This window comes from Panicum virgatum, chromosome 2K (genome assembly GCF_016808335.1).
Source record: "Panicum virgatum strain AP13 chromosome 2K, P.virgatum_v5, whole genome shotgun sequence".
In the NCBI taxonomy this organism is placed as follows: domain Eukaryota; kingdom Viridiplantae; phylum Streptophyta; class Magnoliopsida; order Poales; family Poaceae; genus Panicum; species Panicum virgatum.
Genome location: NC_053137.1, coordinates 60,503,708 through 60,522,643, shown reverse-complemented (window position 1 = coordinate 60,522,643; position 18,936 = coordinate 60,503,708). Strand labels below are relative to the sequence as shown.

The 18,936-nt window shown below is 44.7% G+C and overlaps 2 protein-coding genes across 26 annotated transcripts; both read right to left on the bottom strand.

The window, feature by feature from the left end:
• Positions 1-9,397: 9,397 nt before the first annotated feature.
• LOC120691503 lies at positions 9,398-11,698 on the bottom strand. 2 transcript variants are annotated; one of them, XM_039974581.1, is made up of 3 exons: positions 11,473-11,698; positions 11,301-11,364; positions 9,398-9,823 (listed from the first exon to the last, which is right to left on the bottom strand). In XM_039974581.1, the coding sequence occupies exons 1-3, from the start codon at positions 11,585-11,587 to the stop codon at positions 9,640-9,642; spliced, it is 363 nt and encodes a 120-aa protein (XP_039830515.1). In that variant the 5' UTR covers positions 11,588-11,698; the 3' UTR covers positions 9,398-9,639. The 2 variants fall into 2 exon arrangements, with proteins under 2 accessions (XP_039830515.1, XP_039830522.1); XM_039974588.1 differs by having other exon boundaries at positions 9,398-9,799; positions 11,473-11,693.
• A 1,423-nt stretch (positions 11,699-13,121) lies between these two features.
• LOC120691422 (zinc finger CCCH domain-containing protein 63-like) lies at positions 13,122-17,006 on the bottom strand. 24 transcript variants are annotated; one of them, XR_005682239.1, is made up of 6 exons: positions 16,440-17,006; positions 15,743-15,844; positions 14,263-15,663; positions 13,924-14,025; positions 13,620-13,700; positions 13,122-13,467 (listed from the first exon to the last, which is right to left on the bottom strand). XR_005682239.1 is itself a non-coding variant. In XM_039974501.1 (5 exons), the coding sequence occupies exons 2-5, from the start codon at positions 14,332-14,334 to the stop codon at positions 13,244-13,246; spliced, it is 417 nt and encodes a 138-aa protein (XP_039830435.1). In that variant the 5' UTR covers positions 14,335-14,352; positions 14,452-15,534; the 3' UTR covers positions 13,122-13,243. The 24 variants fall into 24 exon arrangements, 3 of the variants coding, with proteins under 3 accessions (XP_039830435.1, XP_039830442.1, XP_039830427.1); XR_005682256.1 differs by having other exon boundaries at positions 13,122-13,563; positions 13,620-13,753; positions 13,924-14,488; positions 15,541-15,663; XR_005682251.1 differs by having other exon boundaries at positions 13,620-13,753; positions 13,924-14,488; positions 15,541-15,663.
• Positions 17,007-18,936: the final 1,930 nt, after the last annotated feature.

Sequence of the window (18,936 nt, the reverse complement as noted above, 5' to 3'; positions counted from 1 at the left end):
AAATTTACAATTCCTTTGCATTTTTCGGCGACTTCGACTTTTTTTTCTTTTTCGACGAGTTCTTTCAAGTTGATCGAGGACGCCTCACATTCGAGCGACTTGATTTGCTGGTGAGTTTTTGTTTTGCCGAGTATATTTGAGCTTTAGCTACCGGGCGCATCGTTGTTGCTTCGTTCAAATCTATTCAAAAGTTATCGAGTTTATCTAGTCTTTGACTTCCGGACGCATCGCTGTCGTCTCGTCTAGATTTATTCACCAATTATCGATATCGGCTAGATTTGTATGTTTTTCTATGCTTTTTGGCCATTATCACATCTAAAAACATACTAGATCGGCTTTAGGTTTTGGAGTAACACTTTTGTTATCTCAAGAGCCGGTTTAGATCTATTTTTAGCTTCACATCATCTGAGTTACACATTCGTAACTTAGATCTTGTTATACATACACGATCGGCTGCTCAAAGCCGGTTTTGTCGTTTAGTGTATCGGCTGATCCTGCCGATGCGCTCGTTTACTACGTGCTTGCATTTAATATCTTTTTATCGCCCATAGTATCGGCAAAGCTTGCGATACGCCCATCTGAGAGATATTCGAAATCCCAGCCGGTACGTTCTTGAATTTGACTTTGTTTTCTCCCTTGTCAATTTCAGGTCAAATTGACTGGCACGCTTGGTTGACTTTTCCGTGCTTGGCGAACACTTGCCCTCGGATTCCATTGTGTTGATTTTTACGTCAACACATCTTTTGGCACGCCTGGTGGGACTCGAAAAGCTTCAACATGGTGGAACTCACAGATAAATCTACAGTTAGTGACGAAAATCATATTCATGTTCCTGAAGACAAGCTCAAAGAAGAACAAAAGAAGGAATATGAAGAGTTGGTGGAGAAATTCAAACGTGAATGCCTCAAGTCGTACAGCGTCAACAGATCTGGTGAGGTGATCAAGAAGTTTAATCTTCCATCTTTTCAGCCATTGACAGAGGCTCAACGTGAAAGCAAGATTATAGACGCAGTTGGCCAAGCTGTGGCACAAGCCTTCATCAAAAGTGCAACAGTCATGGGCAACACGGTGCACAACACAGTGGTCAAGACTTTTGCTGAAGACACGTTACCAGGGTGCATGGGTCCTTACTATATACAACCAGATCAGATGCAATATACTCCCTTGGAGGTGTCTATGGCAGCAGCCCTGTCGGCTCAAGATAGCCAGGCAGGAACAAGCAACAGTCAAATTCCACACCAGATGACTACTGCAGCATCGGCAGGTACAGCGGATCCTATCTACTCAACCACGCCGCCGATTGCTACAACTGTGCAAGATGGATCTGCATCTGTATTTCCTAAAGGGTGGAATCCTACTACTGGGTATGGTGTGCATCCGGATTTCTTTTCTATGCCACCCAAGATGCAGTTTAATGCGTCGACTTCTCAGCCGATAGCCTCTCAGCCTGATCCATCGGCCGTTCAGCCGATGGGTGCACAGCAGGATGCATTGGCAACACAACTTAATGCACAAGGCACATGGAGTCCACAACAGATGGCACAAGCTAATGCATCGGCGCCATCGCCGATGACCCCACAGCAGCGTCTTGCTATCCTGCTTCAACCCCAGTCTTCTTCAGAAGTGTTATTACAATCTCCGCATCAGAAGGGAATCAACTAGGTATTCCATAATCAAGCCACTGGACAGATACGGTATGTCAATGTGTCGTACACGGATATTACTGGTCAACAATTGGCTAACCCATCAGCTACACAGCCGACGATGACTCAGCAAACACCCAATCGGATAGCACAGCAAACACATCAGATGCAATCGGTTGGATAGCCGATGAACCATGTAGCTCAACAACTTGCGATGATGACCAATGCAACGAGTACGGTTTCCCCTCAGCAAATGCCAATAGTTGAGCCGCAAGTTGATTGGAGCACAAAGATAGCTGGGGTGATGAGGGAGCAGTTTGGTTTGAGGCCAAAGCAATAATCTGTTATGTACAAGACTCCCTATCCTCCGGCTTACAATTAGATTCCTCTCCCCCACAAGTACATGATGCCTGATTTCACAAAGTTTTCAGGGCAGCGAGAAGTTTCTACGATGGAACATATTAATAGGTTCCTTCTACAGTTGGGAGAAGCGGGCAACCAGGATGCACTCAGAGTTCGTTTGTTCTCCTTGTCTTTGTCTGGATCGGCCTTTGCTTGGTTCACCACTTTGCTGGCAAACTCCATATTATATTAGGCCGATCTAGAGAGATAATTTCATAAGTTCTTTTTCTCTGGGATTACTGAGTTAAAGTTGACCGATTTGACTGGTTTGAGACAAAGAAATGATGAATCGGTTGTAGCTTTTATCCAAAGGTTCAGAGATGTCAAGAATCGATGTTACAGTTTGGTTCTGTCCGATCAGCAGTTGGCCGATGCAGTATTTAATGGGCTCTTTTCGCATATTAAAGATAAATATGCATCGCAGGAGTTTGAAAGCATTAGCCAGATCGCGAGTCGGATGACAGGAGAGACTCGATCCTACGAGTCTAAGAAGCCTTTTCAGAAGAAGATCAACTATATGGAATATTCTACCAATGATGAATCTGAAGAGAAGTAAGAAACGGTTGCATTGGCTGAGTGGATACAGAACAATAAAAAGCCGGTGACGTGTCCATTTGGGAAGAAATAGCCTGAGTCGTATGGGTTTGACATCACCAAAGCCGACAAGATCTTTGACTTATTATTGTCGGAAGGATTAATCAAGTTGAAGCCATATCACAAAATTCCATCGGAGGACGAGCTCAAAAATATAAAGTACTGCAAGTGGCACAACGCCACGTCACATGATACGAATGAGTGCAAGGTCTTCCGACAGCAGATTCAGATGGCTTTTGAACAAGGGAGATTGAAATTTGAGGCTCCCAAGAAGATGATGAAGATCGATGGACATCCTTTCGCCACAAACATGGTTGATGTGGCCAGAGATGAAGGTTCTCCTCAAGCCAAGATTCTGACATCATCATCGGCCAAGAAATCTGGAGCTGTTGATCCTAAAGCGCAGATAGCGGCCGATGATGTCAAAGGAAAGGGTTCGATGAAGGATGCTGAACGTTCATCGGCACCATAGACGTGTAACGTCTCAAATGCTGTTGAACAAGTTTCAGAGTGATCATGAAAGGCGGCAGCATAGAGAAGAAGAGGAGCGACGCGAGCAAGATCATTGGAGGTGTCCTTTTTTTGTCTACTGCTGGGAAGAAGGGTTGACATTGCCATCGGCATATGATTGTCCCGAATACAATTGTCAAGGCAGCCGATCATATGAAAGGTCACATCATGAGCCCTATCGGCGTGAGCGCACTCCTGTGCATGATCGGCTAGGAAAAAGGGTATCGGTGCATGATCGACTGGGGGGCAGGACAATGCTACGTGATTCTGCCGGGAAATGAGTGCCTGTACACGATCGGCTAGAACAGATGGCCGATGACAGAGTGCAAGATGATCAGCCGATGCGGAGAGATCCAGAATGTGAACCTGATCGCGCGGATCAATATCAATGGTGCCCAAGGGGTTTGACCAGGTCTCGTAAGCGACGTGTTCAGAGGTTACACCAGCTGGAGATCATTGAAGAAGAGCGAGAAAAGATTCTACACAAGAAAGGGATCAGGTCACAAGTTTGGCGTGCTAAGCCCAGGGCCGATAGTGATCATGATCCTGGATCATCGGCTGTGCCAATTAATATGGTTTTCATAATGCTGAAAGAATTTATGGCACCAGATGATGAAGATCATGAACCAGAATTAAAGGAAGCCATGGCACAGTTGAATTTGGAACCATTGCTAGCAACATTTGAGAAGCCAGAAGATGATAAGAGGCAGCATCTTAAGGCATTGTTCCTGAAAGAATTCGTTGATGGCAAACCTGTTACGAAGATGTTGGTTGATGGAGGTGCAGCCGTGAATATAATGCCCTATGTTATGCTATGCAAGCTTGGGAAGAATCAGGATGATCTGACGAAGACTGATATGATGCTCAAGGATTTCGAAGGAGTCGTATCTCCTGCTTTAGGGGCATTATGCGTCGATCTCACAATTGGCAGTAAGACCGTTCCCACTACTTTCTTCGTTATTAATGGCAAATGTTCATATAGTTTGTTGTTGGATCGGGACTGGATACATGTCAATTGTTGCATTCCATCTACTATGCATCAATGTTTGATTCAGTGGGTTGACAATACTGTTGAGATAGTATCGGCCGATTCGTCATTCAGCGTGGCATCGGCTGAAGCCCATATAGTGAGTTATGATCGGATGAATTGTCTTTCTGGTCAAGCATGGGAGAAGGATTTCTTTCGGATGGCTGATTATGAAGTCACATCGGTGAAGTCAGGAGATTCTTTAGATGAATCTTGATCAAGGAGGGGTATGACCGATTGTAGTATCGGCCGGATTTTTTAAGTTATAGCCAATACTAGAAAGTATTGCCTTTAAGTGCAAAAAATATGTGAAAGCCGATTTGTAAGTTAGATGCATCGGTTGTAACATGGCCGACACGATATGAGTCGCCCTTAGAGCAATAAATCATAAAGACAAGTTTCTGGGTTGAAATTAAGTTGCCTGCCGATTCTGAAGATTACACGAGATGTTTTTACAGTAATGCTAGAGCTTCCCGGATTACTTTTATCGCGCGCAGGCGGATTTGATCAATGTTTTCAATTACTTGGTTGTTATCTACTGATGAGCCAGAAATCAACCGCAAACTCTTGTGAAGTTGATATGCTTGGCGAGCATGCTTTTGTTTATCTTCCTCGAGTTTGGCAATGGCCAGTGGGATTTGGGAGAGATCGTGATCTGCAGTATTTATTGCTTGATTTACCCGATTGAGTGCTTGCAGAAGATGATCCCGTTCAGCTTCCAATGCTGCCTTATTTCTCAGAATGCTGGCCTGGGTATCATTCAGAGATTTGATCTCACCAATGGCCGATTCTGCTAAAGCTTTGAAGTTATCCCTTTGCTTGATGATTTCTTCCTGCTAAAGACGATCGGCGAGTTGTTTCTGGGCCTTATTGAATTCTGCACGATGACTCTCGATAAAAGCTGCAGGAATTAATGCCTCTTCGATCAATCCTGGAAGCTTACCCTCCAGTTCTTCCAAGATCGCTTGGATCGGCTGTGCATTCTTAATCAGTTGACTGATGTCTTGATTCAGAAACTGGAAGAATTCTTGGAGTTTGGCCTTGATTTCATCCGATAGTACAATGGAATCGGCCGATGATGTTTCTTCTCCTTCATGAGAAATAGCTCCGATTTGGAAGGAGAATAAACTGTTGTCCGGAGACTCATATGCCTGAAAAGAAGATAAAATTAAGATGGCCGATGGAAACAAAAGAGTAATGGAATCGGCCAACAAAAAGAATAGTTGTTTATTTGCTTCAGGCGTATTTCTTCTAGATTAGAACCAGCAGGGATGAGGGGTTGCGATGAAGAACTCGGGATTGCAGGGTTTGGCTGGCAAAGTAATTCAAATAGTGTATGGTCGGCAAGCTGAAGGGTGATTGTCATAAATATACAGAATATGTTCATGAGCGAGTTCTGAAATCGTACTTGTATCAATGGAGAGTCCGCCCTGGATTTCCTGGGGGTTGGAGGCGAATGTTGTATCTGATGAAACCAAAAAGAAATAATACCAGATTCAAAATCATGAAAAGATTCAGATACTTACTGAGTAAACAGAATCATACCTGAATGATGGGTGATGGAGGAGGAGGTGTTTTCTGAGGATTTTCTTCTTCTTCGTATTGGTGTTCAGGAGTATCTTGATTGTGAGACGGTAATATGATCAGCATTCAGATAAAGTGGAGTCATAAAGGATTCAAGTTTTCTTACCTTCTGAAGAAGAAGGAAGATTGACTGGAACATCTGTTTGAGGTGCTGTTGCTGTTGAAGATTGGCCTGGAGATTTCTTTTTCTTACGGGTTGTTACCTTAGTGTAAGATACCTTACGTTTTCTCCCAGTGGCCACATCTGTCAGAGTTGGGGCACCATAGCCAATATTTGGCTTATCGGCTAGCAAGGCGTAGTTGATCGGCTGCCCACTCCTGCTGATTATTGGAGGATTCTGATCATTGTCCTGCAAAGAGTAGAAATCAAAGGTTGCAAGTGAAAAATGTTAAGATGTTTTGGGAGGTAATTCGAATTGTACCTCATTCTCGCCTGTTTGCCAATTGTTGTCCAGGGCCATGCAATATAGATTGGCCGATTTGCAGAAGATATGCTCTTGCCATTCAGACCACCATTGGGTGAAAGGGGTAGCAGCAAAAGGTGCAAGCTGCCAATCGGCTAAGAGTGTCATGTTTATATCAGGCTCCAGATCTTTCAGCCGACTATAAGAGAGAGAGAGAGCTATTGAGAGCTTCTCTGAATTGGACTTTGCCGACAAAGAAAAGAGAGAGTGGCACTTGGCCAAATCCCAATTGCCTGGCTGCCACTGATGGATTATAGAATTCATAACTGTGGACATCTTTACCAGTTGTGAAGTTAACTGGCAATACCCTTGGGGAGATTATTTCCTTCAGGACCTTGGTGGCTTCTTCATCAGTTTTCCATGAGTCAAACTGGAACTTGAAGGGATTTTCATACATGACTTTTTCATACTGATATGCAAACCAGATAGTAGATATTTCTGGGAACCCATTGTAGAAGGACTCGAAAAAATAGTAATGCCAAGGGTCTTAGGGTCATTGGCAATCATGATAACTGCTTCACCAAATGATGTGCATCGGCGAGTGACAGTTTCTTCTTCTTCAGAGAAGTTTTCTGATGGGAATTCTATCTCTGACAATTCAATTGTCATAGTTTTGTGCATGTACATATGCAGCCACAACTGAATGAACCACTAGGGGCCTCCCAAATTGGTGATCGGTTGGCTCTTCCTGAGTCTGAATGATACTTGATGAAGCAGGTGGTAAACTGACCCCAGAAGATGTTTGCCGAGAGGGACAGGATTGCCAGTGGGCAGAGTTTCTGCCAGTTTAAGATTAGTATTTGTTGGGCCAACTGTTTTGCCACAGAAGATGAATTTCTCAAGCCACATGTTGAGAAAGGCGGTATGCTCTCTATCAGATACTGATCCGGTCTTCATATTCTTGCCGATATATCCTTTCCATCCGCCGATGCTTTTTGTTTCAATCTTGAAAGATGCTTTTTCTAGCAAACAGAAAGGACTATCGGGAGCATTGATATTCAGTCCAGTGAGCATCACATCATCCATTAGGGTAGGTGTCATTGGCCCATGGTTAAACATAAACACGTTGATAGCGTCAGACCAAAAGTAAGAGGCCGATATGAGCATCGACTCGTTTCTAATCATCTATGATAAAGACAAGTTCAGACATTGACTGATATCATACTGTTCCCAATTGGTTCTCTGATAGTTGGCTATCCTACGGAATCAATTTCTCCACCCAGGAGTAGTGCTCGGCCAAGATCTGAAGGCCTGAGTCCAATCCAGATTCATGTTGGAAGATTTAAGGGGAATCATGTTAGTTTCCAGATTAATTATACTAGTCAGATCTGGGTTTCTCATGGGGCCTAGACAGATCATGCTGAATTGGTTCTCTAGTGGAATAATCATATTGCCCCTAAGATTCTGGAAGAAAAAGGGCGGAGATAAGAGACGCTACTCAGACCTATCAGAATAGCGAGATACACCGTTGCCAACTTTTGTCTTGCACCCTGCCTCTCTGCAAACAGTGACGGGACATGCAATGGAGTGTAGTTTGTTTGCCAGGTTTTTGTCAACCTCCAAGAATAGGATTTGATCCACCATTCATGTCAGACTGCAGAATTTGGTCCACCGTTGCCTCATGTCTGGACATTGTGTTGTCCTTCAATGTCGTAAATGTTTTCCAATATGCTAAGAGGTTGCAAGGGCTTCATGTCTGAAAATGAGAATTGGCTCAGTACGCTGAAGTCGGCGTTTTTTCTGTATTATGACAGCAGCAATTATGCTATTCTGTGCTTGATTCTGGCACGAAAAAGCTCATTCCTGGTGATGGTTCTCGACCAAACTCTAAAACGGTGGCCTTTTGCTCCGGCGTATTGCTTACAATGTACTGGTCATATACTGAACGAACAAGAGGCTTTATCTCCATTGCCGTAGTGCAAGCGGGGCCACATTGAGAAGAACGGCAGCAGCTCGCGCACAAACCGACTGTGCGGGCGACTTACCGGCGGGAGGACATACGTGCCGCCGCCGGCATGCGTGTCGGCAACCACTCATCGCTGGTTGTCGTCCGAGGAGAAGAACGAGTCTCCGCTGCGCGACACATCGGTCTGGCGGGCTCGCTATCGCTATAACACCCACAGCACATGCTGACGTCCTACCACAGCGACCGAGCGCGTCGTCACCGGCGCCGGCTACAGCTGCGACGAGTGCGACTTCAACATCCACAAGGCGTGCTTCACGGAGCTCCCGGGCTCGCCTTCAGCCCTACACCCTCGCCCTCACCCGCCTCGACGCCGCCCGGGCATGCGGCCTCTGCGAGGAGACATCCGGCGCGGGGCGCTACATGTATCTGTGCGCGCCGCTGGAGCTGTACCTGAACCCCCGGTGCGTGCTGCTCATCATCTCTTTCTTCTGAGGATGGATTACGAGTTCACAACGACCATCATGAACCTGGCCGCTGCGACATCGATCTGCCGGCTCGAGCTCGCTGAGTTCGACGGCTACATATACGGCTGCGACTCCAGCAACATCCACAGCGTGGGGTCCGCACACGCTGGAGCAATCGAGCTAAGCCGCATCCTGCTTCCTGGGGGGGCGGGGGTAGCTTCTTCGTCTACCACTGTATTGCATTGTCGTCGGTTGCTGCTTCAACCTTGCACCCTCTTCATCCCAACACGCTCTCCGGGACTTCGAAAGGAAACAGAAGAAGATTTGTTTCCCCCTTTTTCCCATCACAACAACGCCATTTATCTCCATCAAGTCCGACTGGCTAGCAGGGCTCAAGTAGCACCCCTGCTTGCCGGCCGGGGTTCGATCCCCCATGGGGACAGATTTTCCGGCAGGCGGTGCAGAGGTAAAAAAATTCCCCTCGTTGTGCTCGCCTTGTGGACATGGGCCAGGATTCGAAAGATTTTTCTGCGGTCGGAGAAGCCATGGTCGCTTCCTCTTAATGAAATACGGTGGGGCCGTTTCATCCCCCGGCTGCATTTTTTTTTCTCCATCAAGCTGTTACACTTGGAACCATACCAACTCCTTTTGCAAACAGAATATGCTACATCAAGAATATGGTTAACTGTTCTTCCCTGAAATAACCCAGTGCGCAGCAGATCACTTTCCAACCTCAGATTTGGCTCAATGGGAAGCCTAGGCACAGGTTTGCCTACGACACAAAAATGGCTCAACAGCTCGGCTTCGTCAAATGACACTAAATTCAATATCAAAGAATGCAACACAACTATCAAACCTGATAAGGTACTGCCGCCGGGCAGCATGGCACATACAGTTCCAGAGGTTATGTTAAGAAGCTCACATCACAACAACCTTTGCTGGCTAAAGATTCAAGTGCATATTTTTCCCTTCCCGAAACACAGTTTTGATTGCTCTACAAGATAGAATTACTTGGGTACACAAAATTCTGCAACTACTAAATCTCTCAATCATACAGAGACTTGGCAGACTGAATCCTTGTCTTCTTGCTTTTTGCCTTCTGAATCTTCTCCTCGGACTGTTCATTCTTTGATACAGCCCGAGCGATTGCTTTTATTTTCCTCGCGTTCTGTGACCTTTTCATCTGTACTCCTTTTTTTATTTTCCTGGTCAACGAGACACATAACAGACTGAGCATACCGCATAGCGTATAGCCCACAACAGTGCAAGTTTCAGTGAAGACTGCTGACCATATCAGAGATGTAAAGGAAGAGTTAACAATAGTTTATATGGAAATTATCACGAGTTCCCTTTTAGTATCATGATTGACTCCAAAAGGCAGTTTCAGAAGGGACTAGGGGAACAGAGACAAATTGATAATGCAAATAAACTTCAGTAATCCACTCTCAAGAGTCTAAGATATAACGGATAGGAGATATTAAATGAGATCAACACATTTGGGCAGTTGCCTACAGTTGGGGGTGCTTGAACACAACCTTAATCATTCTACTGTAGAAAACTTTGTTGATTAGGTACTAGTGAAATATGTGTTGATTAGGTCGAAACAGATGCAAGTTAACCTAACTTTGATTGATTAAATCTTGTGAGCAACAACACACTTCCATACTACAAACTGAATTGTGTAGGTTCGTCAGTTAATGAGACATGGACAAGAAGTATCTGGTAGAGCGAGCTGGTAAAACACTAGTCCTGTTTGCTTGACGGATGTAGGCTATTTGACCAAATGAAAATGGGTGAAAGATACAACCATATACATAACACAAATTTGTTTCTGCCGAGAATATTCATCAGGTGAAATTGTGAAAAGAAACAGAAGTGAACATATGTGCAAAGTTGATTGTGGCGGTTAAGGCCATTAGGGCTGCTCCTCTATAACCCGTCAATTCCACCTATTTTGGAGTTGTTTATGTTATGCCAGTTGACTTTTCATATCAATGAATACCTATCTGTTTAATCAATTTACCAAAGAAATGGAATCCACACGCCATGTGACTCGAATAACTTAAAAAGATTTTCTATAGATGCCTGTGATGGTGCCAACAACCAAACCAGATAAATGGTGCATCACATTAATGGATGGTGCACATTATACTGGTACAATTCATAAGGTCAGAGGTCAGAAATTTTCAGCAAAGTTGGCGCAATAAGTTTGAAAAATCCACAAGCTCCACAGACATATTGTCACATCCAGCAATTTTCAAGTCAACATGGACAGCATGTATGGAGCACATATAAATTGTTAAATAAATTAAGGGAATCTCCCAGGCATTTGACACATTGAGAAACTAAACATGGACAATGTCATAGAATGCATATAATTGATGAGGTAGTTATTGCATTGAGGCACTTAGTTGCATCCATAACACATATATTTATAGACATCATTGCAAGAACAGCAAGATAAACTCTTATGGAACCCATCATGTAGATCAAATTAAAATGATTTCCCTACCTATCAAAGCAAACAAGCTAGCACAAAACAACGATCTCATCCCACAACAACGACACATTAATGCTAGTGTTAGGTTAAATTATACCGAGAGGATTACCGCAATAGCCGGACAAATTAGTGAATCTCACTCACGAAGATTGACACAACGTGACCGTGAAAAAACTGGAAAAAAAACAGCAATTGATGCGACTTACTTGTTGATGGAACCGAGCACCGTCGATGTCGACGATGGCTGCTTCCCCTCGGATGTATCCATGGCTGCGCAGCAATGAGAAACAAACATGAAACAAGTCATTCTTTCATCAGAAATCAGATAAACCACTGAAACCTCCTAAAAGAAAACTGAAAGGGGGGGGGGGGGATTACGTTGCGGAGCTTCCGCGGGTGTGGAGGCGACTGGGCCACCCTCGGAGGTGTCCATGGTGGCGACGCCGCCGCCTCCCTTCTTGGCCTTGTTCTTCTTGTTCCGGTTCTTCGCCATGGCTGCGCCGCCTGCGCGCCCTTCCCTTCTTCGGCGCTGCTAGGGTTTCGCGGAATTCGGTGTCCGTCTCGGATGAAACCGGGGAGTGACAACGTGCAGAGCCCATCGTATGTTGAAGGGCTTAAGGCCCGTGGGCCAAGTCTGCGCCGTGCGTGTTGTTGCATTTCATGCTTGGGTTACCCCTCAAAAAAAAAATCATGCTTGGGTTGGGTCAAACCTCAACTAATTGCGCCCAAGCATTTGCTTTCATTTTCCTTTCTTTTTTTTCCGTTCTTTTCCCTTTTCTTTTTTTTTTGAAAGACCTGGCAGGATCACTGCCAATTCATTTAATAAGGAGAAGCAATAGCAGTTTTACAAAAAATAAATAAATATTACATAAAAGGAAAACACATGGGAAACTCAAAAGACTAAGCAACATTAAAAATTACAGAGGCACAGAAGGCCCTCCTTGCGATTGTTGCCGCAAAGCGATCCCCTTTCTCAAGAGCGTGTTTCAAATACCGCCAGAAAATAAAAGAGCGTGTTTCAAAGTTATGGGTACAAGGACCTTCTTCTCTTAGAATTGCAAATTTTCATGTAGCCAAGTTAGACGAACACATGGGGGGCACAGCCACAGCGTGGTGCCCAAACGCGTGGTTGTCATGTACGTATCAACCCAGATTTGGTGACGCCTTAGACAGCACGCGAAGTTTAGGCTCAAGAAACAAATGGTTTTGCCGCCACTTGGCACGCTACGCGATTTGACTAGAAACATGAAAAAGAATTGTCATTTGGTGCTGTCAATTATTGTCAGTTCTTGGGTCTCATGTTTCCAGATCAGATCTCTACAGACCACAGCAAGGCGACCGTTTACTCCCTCAAAGTTTCTTGGGTGCGTACGTGCATCCACTTGGCCGGATATGAAAGAGACAGTCGTCCAGGAACATCTGATAGATTCAGCAATCCAGCCACCCCCTCCTGGAGTAGTGAAGTCAAACGTCCTGGCTGCCCGGCCTCCACGTCCGAGCTCGAGCCCGCGTCACACCGATTGAATAAAACGAACCTGAATTTTCAGCGCTCCAGACGGCGCGGCCCTGATCGATCGTCAAAGCATCACCTGCAGCAACGAATTAAAGACGGCATCCACATCGGCGACGAAATCCTACGGATCTGACGACTTGACGAATCAGGCCATGTATCCCCGATCAAGCCCCTCTGCCATCACCCTCTGCGCCGGCGGAAACCGCAACCACGCGCGGACGACGCACGATGCTAGCACGCGACACGGCGGCGTGGCTCGATCGACCCCCGAGAGGCGAGAGCTCCCAGCTCCAATCCAGTGCGTACGTCCACTTGGTGCGATCCCCTGCTGCAGCCATTCAGGGAGCCATCGCTCGCCCATGAATTCTGAATTCAGCGGCCGTCTGTCCTTTTCCTGTACTAGAGTAAGTTGGCCCGTCCTAACGCTACAGATGAAAAAACCAACACATGTAATATTTATGTGTAACAATAATATACACTAAATAAAACAAAATGATACATTTGAGCAACAAAATCAATGCAATTTTATGTTTCTGAACTTCTGAAACTCAACTAAAATGTTTATAATTGGACAAATATTCAAGAAGAAGCAACCAATACATTGAACCATTGACATGGGCTTGATCATTGGCATTTCTACATTTTGTTCTGTGCCTTCTTTAGCAGGCTAGCTTGAGTAGCTAGAAATTTACAAATAATCGTGCCACCTATCAGTAGATGAACATGCCTTCGTGGACTTTTAATCTCAATCTCTTTCTGAACTGCTTGGTTCCATTTGATCTGAATCATACATGGTGACGTACATGCTGACCTGCATCACCAGACTCTAACTGCTTGTTTGAAATTTGAATACATAACCCCTGTGAATCGAAAACCAAGGCAATATCTTTTGTTTTCTTTGATGAAACAATGATTCTTGCAACATCGATTCAATGCTAGCCATAAAGAGACAAGCACTGCATGAAAAAAGAAGCTGAAAAGGATGGTGAATATCATTGAGCAGCCACCCTACCTTTGTAGTAAGCATTCTATGCAGCCTTGCTTTAAGTTCCCCTTCCATTTTATGCAGTTACTCGTCCTCTGTGTACAAACCCTAAAGAGGGTTATTCAAACAGTGAGATTTTAGAGCCTCACTATCTTACCCCTCTGAATTAAAGTCAGACAAAAAAAAAACTCCATAACATGTATGTTTGGCCAATAGAGAATAACAATGGGCTGTGAATATACTTGGTTAATATAAGAAACATGAGAACATAATAGTATAATATAAGAAACATGAGAACATAATAGTATAATAAAAAAAGATGAAAGCTTACCTGTGTTGCAGCAAAGATTAACTCAGTGGCAACAATGAGTGCATAGACTTTCCCACTTGATCCAGTAAGATTCATTTCTGCTGCTGTTTGCATATTCCAAACCTGAAGGAATAAACCATGTATTCACATGCATGTAGAACACCAATGGTGATATATTTCAGAAAAAAAAAGAGCTAGCCGAGCAACAGTGGTGCCTAGTGTCCAATTACTGATTATGAGAGTCACATAGGCAATTAAATGCTAAGCATGAGAGTCAAGATAAAGAGCCACATATGATGGGCTAGGTGGCCCCAACTTCAGAAACAGTGAGTAGTGCACAAAGTTGGAAGTATTACTTACCTTCACCGAATCAGGTATATCAATGAAAAACCACAGACCTTCACTGATCATACAGCCAACTTCAAAACTCATAGTGATGATATTGGCACACTAACAGACCACCAATAGCAAAGAAGTACTGAACTCATTTTTTTTTCATAAGGAACATACAAAACTCTCGAAGATTCAAGATAATGATGCCTCAACAACCTGCACAGTTTGGCAAGGCCACCTGCGAATTGTGATTCTGCAGAGACCTTCTCATATTATAATTTTTCCAATGTATAGAAAATGCTCGAATTTTATACACAACTGTCATCAGATGAGACTCTAGATGGCCAGGCAAATGATCACAGAAAAAAAAATTCTTAAAAGAAAATCAAGAGATCTTTCTTCTACAAGTGTGCATTGTGTTTTTTTGGCAGCAACCTTATCTTTTTACCTGGTTAACCTGCGAAACTATTGCACTCAAAATCCTATTTCATAAGTTAAAAGCCAAGAGAATGTCCTGTTTAATTTCATAAAGTCAAGAATCAGAGGGTATCAAATGAAATGAGTTAAACTAACAAGAGAATATCCTGATCAACAAATTTCAAGGAAAGAAACTCAGAATGACAATATTTCAAAATATCAAAAAGCACTATGCGGCCAGAGCAAACAAATCCTACAATTGTTGGCGTAATTCCAAGGCAAGCCACGGCAGTAATGCAAAAAGAAACATGCATAAAAAAATACTTCAATGGTCAATTGTACAAAAAAAACATCCTGGCCAAAAACATGATACAATATATCAAGAGAAATGTGGTTCACAATATATTCTTCACTACCTTCATTATTATTGCAGATCCATTCAACGAATCAGAGTAAGAACCCATAAGCATAGGTTTGGAAACTCTATGCACCTGCCGTACCCTAAAATCCACTTCAGGTCATTATTTCAATCACAAGCAGAGATACAACTAAAATATAGCTCACAGATGGTCACTCTCATAAGTGAATGCACCTGCCCTACCCTCAATATGGTGCAGGCAAGCTAAATAGTTTCAGAGCAACTAATGGCTAAGACACAATTTATTTTCTAGCAACAAACCCTCAATTTGAGTGTCACAACCTTGCAGTTTAGGAAACCTATCAAGACATACAAGGTTACAAGGAGAAAAAACAATATAAAATTTTATTTTTATTCAGAATAAAAAATAGCCAAAATTCAGTGTCGTGGCAATTCATAGGCATTGCTGGCAACCTAGGAACTCTCCATGTTGTAGCTGTAAAAAATCCAAAAAAAAAGGAGCTAGCTACCTTGTATAGCCGGAAGCAAATTTCCTTCTCAACTCTTCATGTTGTGATGGAGAAGCTCATTTCTGCTATATTCTCTCTCAAGAAACGCACACAGCAAGAAGCAACCCGACTCTTTGCTTGGCTCTGTTTTTATCCAATAGCACACTGCTTACTGCTAGCATCTTCTATCTCGATCAAGCAGAAACCAGGAAAAAAACATCACCTGAAGCTTTTTCTTCTCCAAAACCTGATCCACGCAAAAGTGTACCCTCAACCTTAGGCTTCTTTCAAATCAGCAGCACATCAGATAGCTCTTGTTCATAGCCTGAAAAAATAAAATGATAAGGAGTAGCAGAGGGGCAAGAAGAATTAGTTCAGAGCATGCATCTGTTAAGTTAGAGCATGCATCTGTCATATAATATAAAAATGCACAATGTTCAGTAAGAAATGGAGGAAGAAGATGTAACTATTATGTATTGAACTGGACCAAACATTAGATAGGAAGGTTGATTTAAAGCCTAAATATCAACCACATCTCATAGGTAATGATGTATTGATAACAACAAAACTCTGAAGTTACGAGCAAATTCAGTTCCATCTGCAATTTTGTTTTGAGAAGTGTGATTCAGTCAGTATTGTGAAAGATTATATGATCCCCTTTATACATCTAAAGAACCTGCTTGACAGGGATTAATGACATAAAAGACAGAAAGTAGGTTATTGAACCATGTTTTTGACAGTAAAAATGAATATGTTATAGTGAATGGATGACCATACTGAAGGTTTGATAAAAGCTCGATCCATGACTCATCCAGAAGTAAAAATGGAAATGGATTAGACCCAGAACTAATCTAGAATATTTTTAGTGAATTTGATCTGTCTTGTTGGAATCCAACAGGCCCCAAGTGTAAAAATCATACCAAGCTTGCGTGATTTCTTTGCAGCCGATGCAGAGGTACCTTCCCCTTGGCGCTTATGTTCCTGAAACATGCATTCACCAACATCATTAGGCTACAGACAGAACGAAGAATGTCTCAGCGAACCTTGGCGGCAGCATCGATCTAAGGCCAGCGAGTGTCGAAGGGAGAGGGAGCGAGCTGGAACCGCTCTGCTAACGAGGGAAGGGTGGGAGGCGGGAGAGGGAATCAGCTGAGGGTGCTGCTCCTGCGCGGCCGCCGCTCGGGCCGTCTTGCGTGAGGACAGAAACGCCCTCTCCGGCTTGCGGGGGATGGGGATGGGGACGGGGACGCTACGATCTCCAGAGCCACCGCCGCGAGGGTCCCTGGTCGGCGAGAACGCCGCCCCCGGCGCTGCGGCGGGGAACCGGGACGTGAGCAAGCATACCCCTTCCGTGGCTCCACGGACTCGGACATCGGGAGGGAGTGGTGGCGGCGGCGGCGGCCGGCGCGAGGCGCGCTAGGGTTGGGGAGCGAGAGGCACACTAGATTTTTTTGTTCTCGGCAAAAACTGCTGCCTGTGGGAATCGAAGCCTGGCGGAGTGGAGCGCGCTGGTGCGGGAGCGAGTGCGGGGGCGGTGGGGTGAGGCTTCAACGCATTGAAGCTGCATGATCTGAGCCGTCGGATGGCGTTGAAGCCCGGTAAGAAGCGACGTGAGCCATAGATCTTCATAGAGTGAAAATCGTGGGTATGTTTTTTCGGGTGCACGAAGCTGCGGCTCCTTAGCGGGGGAGGATTGGCGATGTGGCATTAGCCTTATTCAATCGTTCCTTTATAGGATGGATCTGTCCAGGGTTTCATTTACCGACCGGATCGGCCAAACCGCCGGGGTCCGGTACCGGTATACTGGTCCGGTTTGGCCGGAAACCGGTCGGTACCGGTCAAATTCAAATTTGAATTCAAAAAACTCAGTTCAACCGGTTCATACCGGTATACCGGCTGGTTTGACCGGTTTGAATTCAAATCCAAATTTAAAATCGCATGTGTAACCGGTTTGGAACGGTATACCGGCCGGTTTGACCGGTTTACCAAGTGGGCCTTAATGGGCTGTCTCATTTTTTTTAGTTTAACTTTAAATGCCCGAAAATTATGTTAAACGAACGAATTTTTGAGAAAATTTGACACCATTAGATTCGTCGCACCTTAAAATATTTTTAGGATTTTTTTTGGGAATTTTTCATTTTTTTAAATTCAAATTTGAATTTTGAATTTGGACCGGTTTGGTACCAGTCCAAACCGGAACCGGACCAGACCGGTTTGACCGTTAACTGGTCAAACCGGACCGATTCCCACCGGTTTTGTAAACGCTGGATCTGGCCCAGCGAGTCGGAGTGCGCCGCTACTCGGCCACGGCCACGCTCCAGAAACCGCAGAGGAGACTCCTGGGACACAGCTGGCGCCGTGGCGCGACGGGATTGGCCGGGTGCACCAAACCTGCCGGCAGGCGGCAGCGGGTGCAGTGCAGGCGCGTGGGGGGGGGGGGGGTGGAGGGATGGCACGCAACGTGGTGCGCTTTCTGGGGCGGTGCCGGCGCCACGCCACGGGCCGGCAACTAGCCGAGCGGCCACGACAAGCGAAAACGGCGAAGCGAAGCATGCGCCCGGCCGGCCCGTGCCGTCGGCCGGAGGCGGCCATGCAGAAAAAGCCGCGGCGCTGCAGGGCGCGTGATGGGGATGCATCGTCCCGTCGTTTCGTTTTCGCTCTGGATAAGTGTTCACCTTCGCTTTCATTCAGGCTCCGTTTTGCAAATAAATTTTATTTAGTATTCTATATATACAAAATTCTTTCGTAGAAAATTTTAGAAGAGACATATCCAGGATGATGACTTCACCTGGATAGAAAACCTAAACGAGTAGGGAGAGAAAGGTACGGTAATAATACTCCAGGCCACGTCCAGGTTTAATGTAGACAGCAAGTAAACGGTTTATATTAGGACGTTAATTATGAACAATATCGTCATAAAAAAAACTACTACTACCCAGACTGTCAGCTAGGAGATGTTCCTTTTGTTTGAGATTACAAACCTTTTTTTTTGAACGAACAACACTCGACGAGTGTGTTTCTATTGACATAATAGAAAAAAATTATAAGGATACAGCTTTAGGAGGCCACAACCAGGAAAAAGAAAAGAAATACCACAACAACACCGACGGGTTGGAAAGGGAAACAACATGCGCCGAACACGACACCACTTAAACAACTCAGTCTCGTCAGATTGGGATGACGACGCAAACCACACAACACTCCAAGAGACAACAAAGCTCAATCGGATTGGGACATCAATACGGGCGAGACTACTCCACTGGGGTTGCGGTTGACAACCTTCTCCCCTCTTGTAGTCACCGTCAGATACGACCTCGCGCTGATTGGGAACGAGAAAAAACAGACCACAGTGCACCGTAGAAGGCCACCGTCACATGGGACCCACCACTGTAGTGCTGCTGCAACACTACACACCCC

Coding starts and splice junctions, on each gene's coding strand:
- LOC120691503 (XM_039974581.1), bottom strand. CDS start 11,587: ATGGCGAAGAACCGGAACAAGAAGAACAAGGCCAAGAAGGGAGGCGGC. Junction 11,365..11,472: donor ACCCGCGGAAGCTCCGCAAC/GTAATCCCCCCC, acceptor ATTGCTGCGCAG/CCATGGATACATCCGAGGGG. Junction 9,824..11,300: donor GTGCTCGGTTCCATCAACAA/GTAAGTCGCATC, acceptor CGGTATGCTCAG/TCTGTTATGTGTCTCGTTGA.
- LOC120691422 (XM_039974493.1), bottom strand. CDS start 14,334: ATGAGTTTTGAAGTTGGCTGTATGATCAGTGAAGGTCTGTGGTTTTTC. Junction 14,026..14,262: donor ATATACCTGATTCGGTGAAG/GTAAGTAATACT, acceptor TTATTCCTTCAG/GTTTGGAATATGCAAACAGC. Junction 13,688..13,923: donor TAATCTTTGCTGCAACACAG/GTAAGCTTTCAT, acceptor GTTTGTACACAG/AGGACGAGTAACTGCATAAA.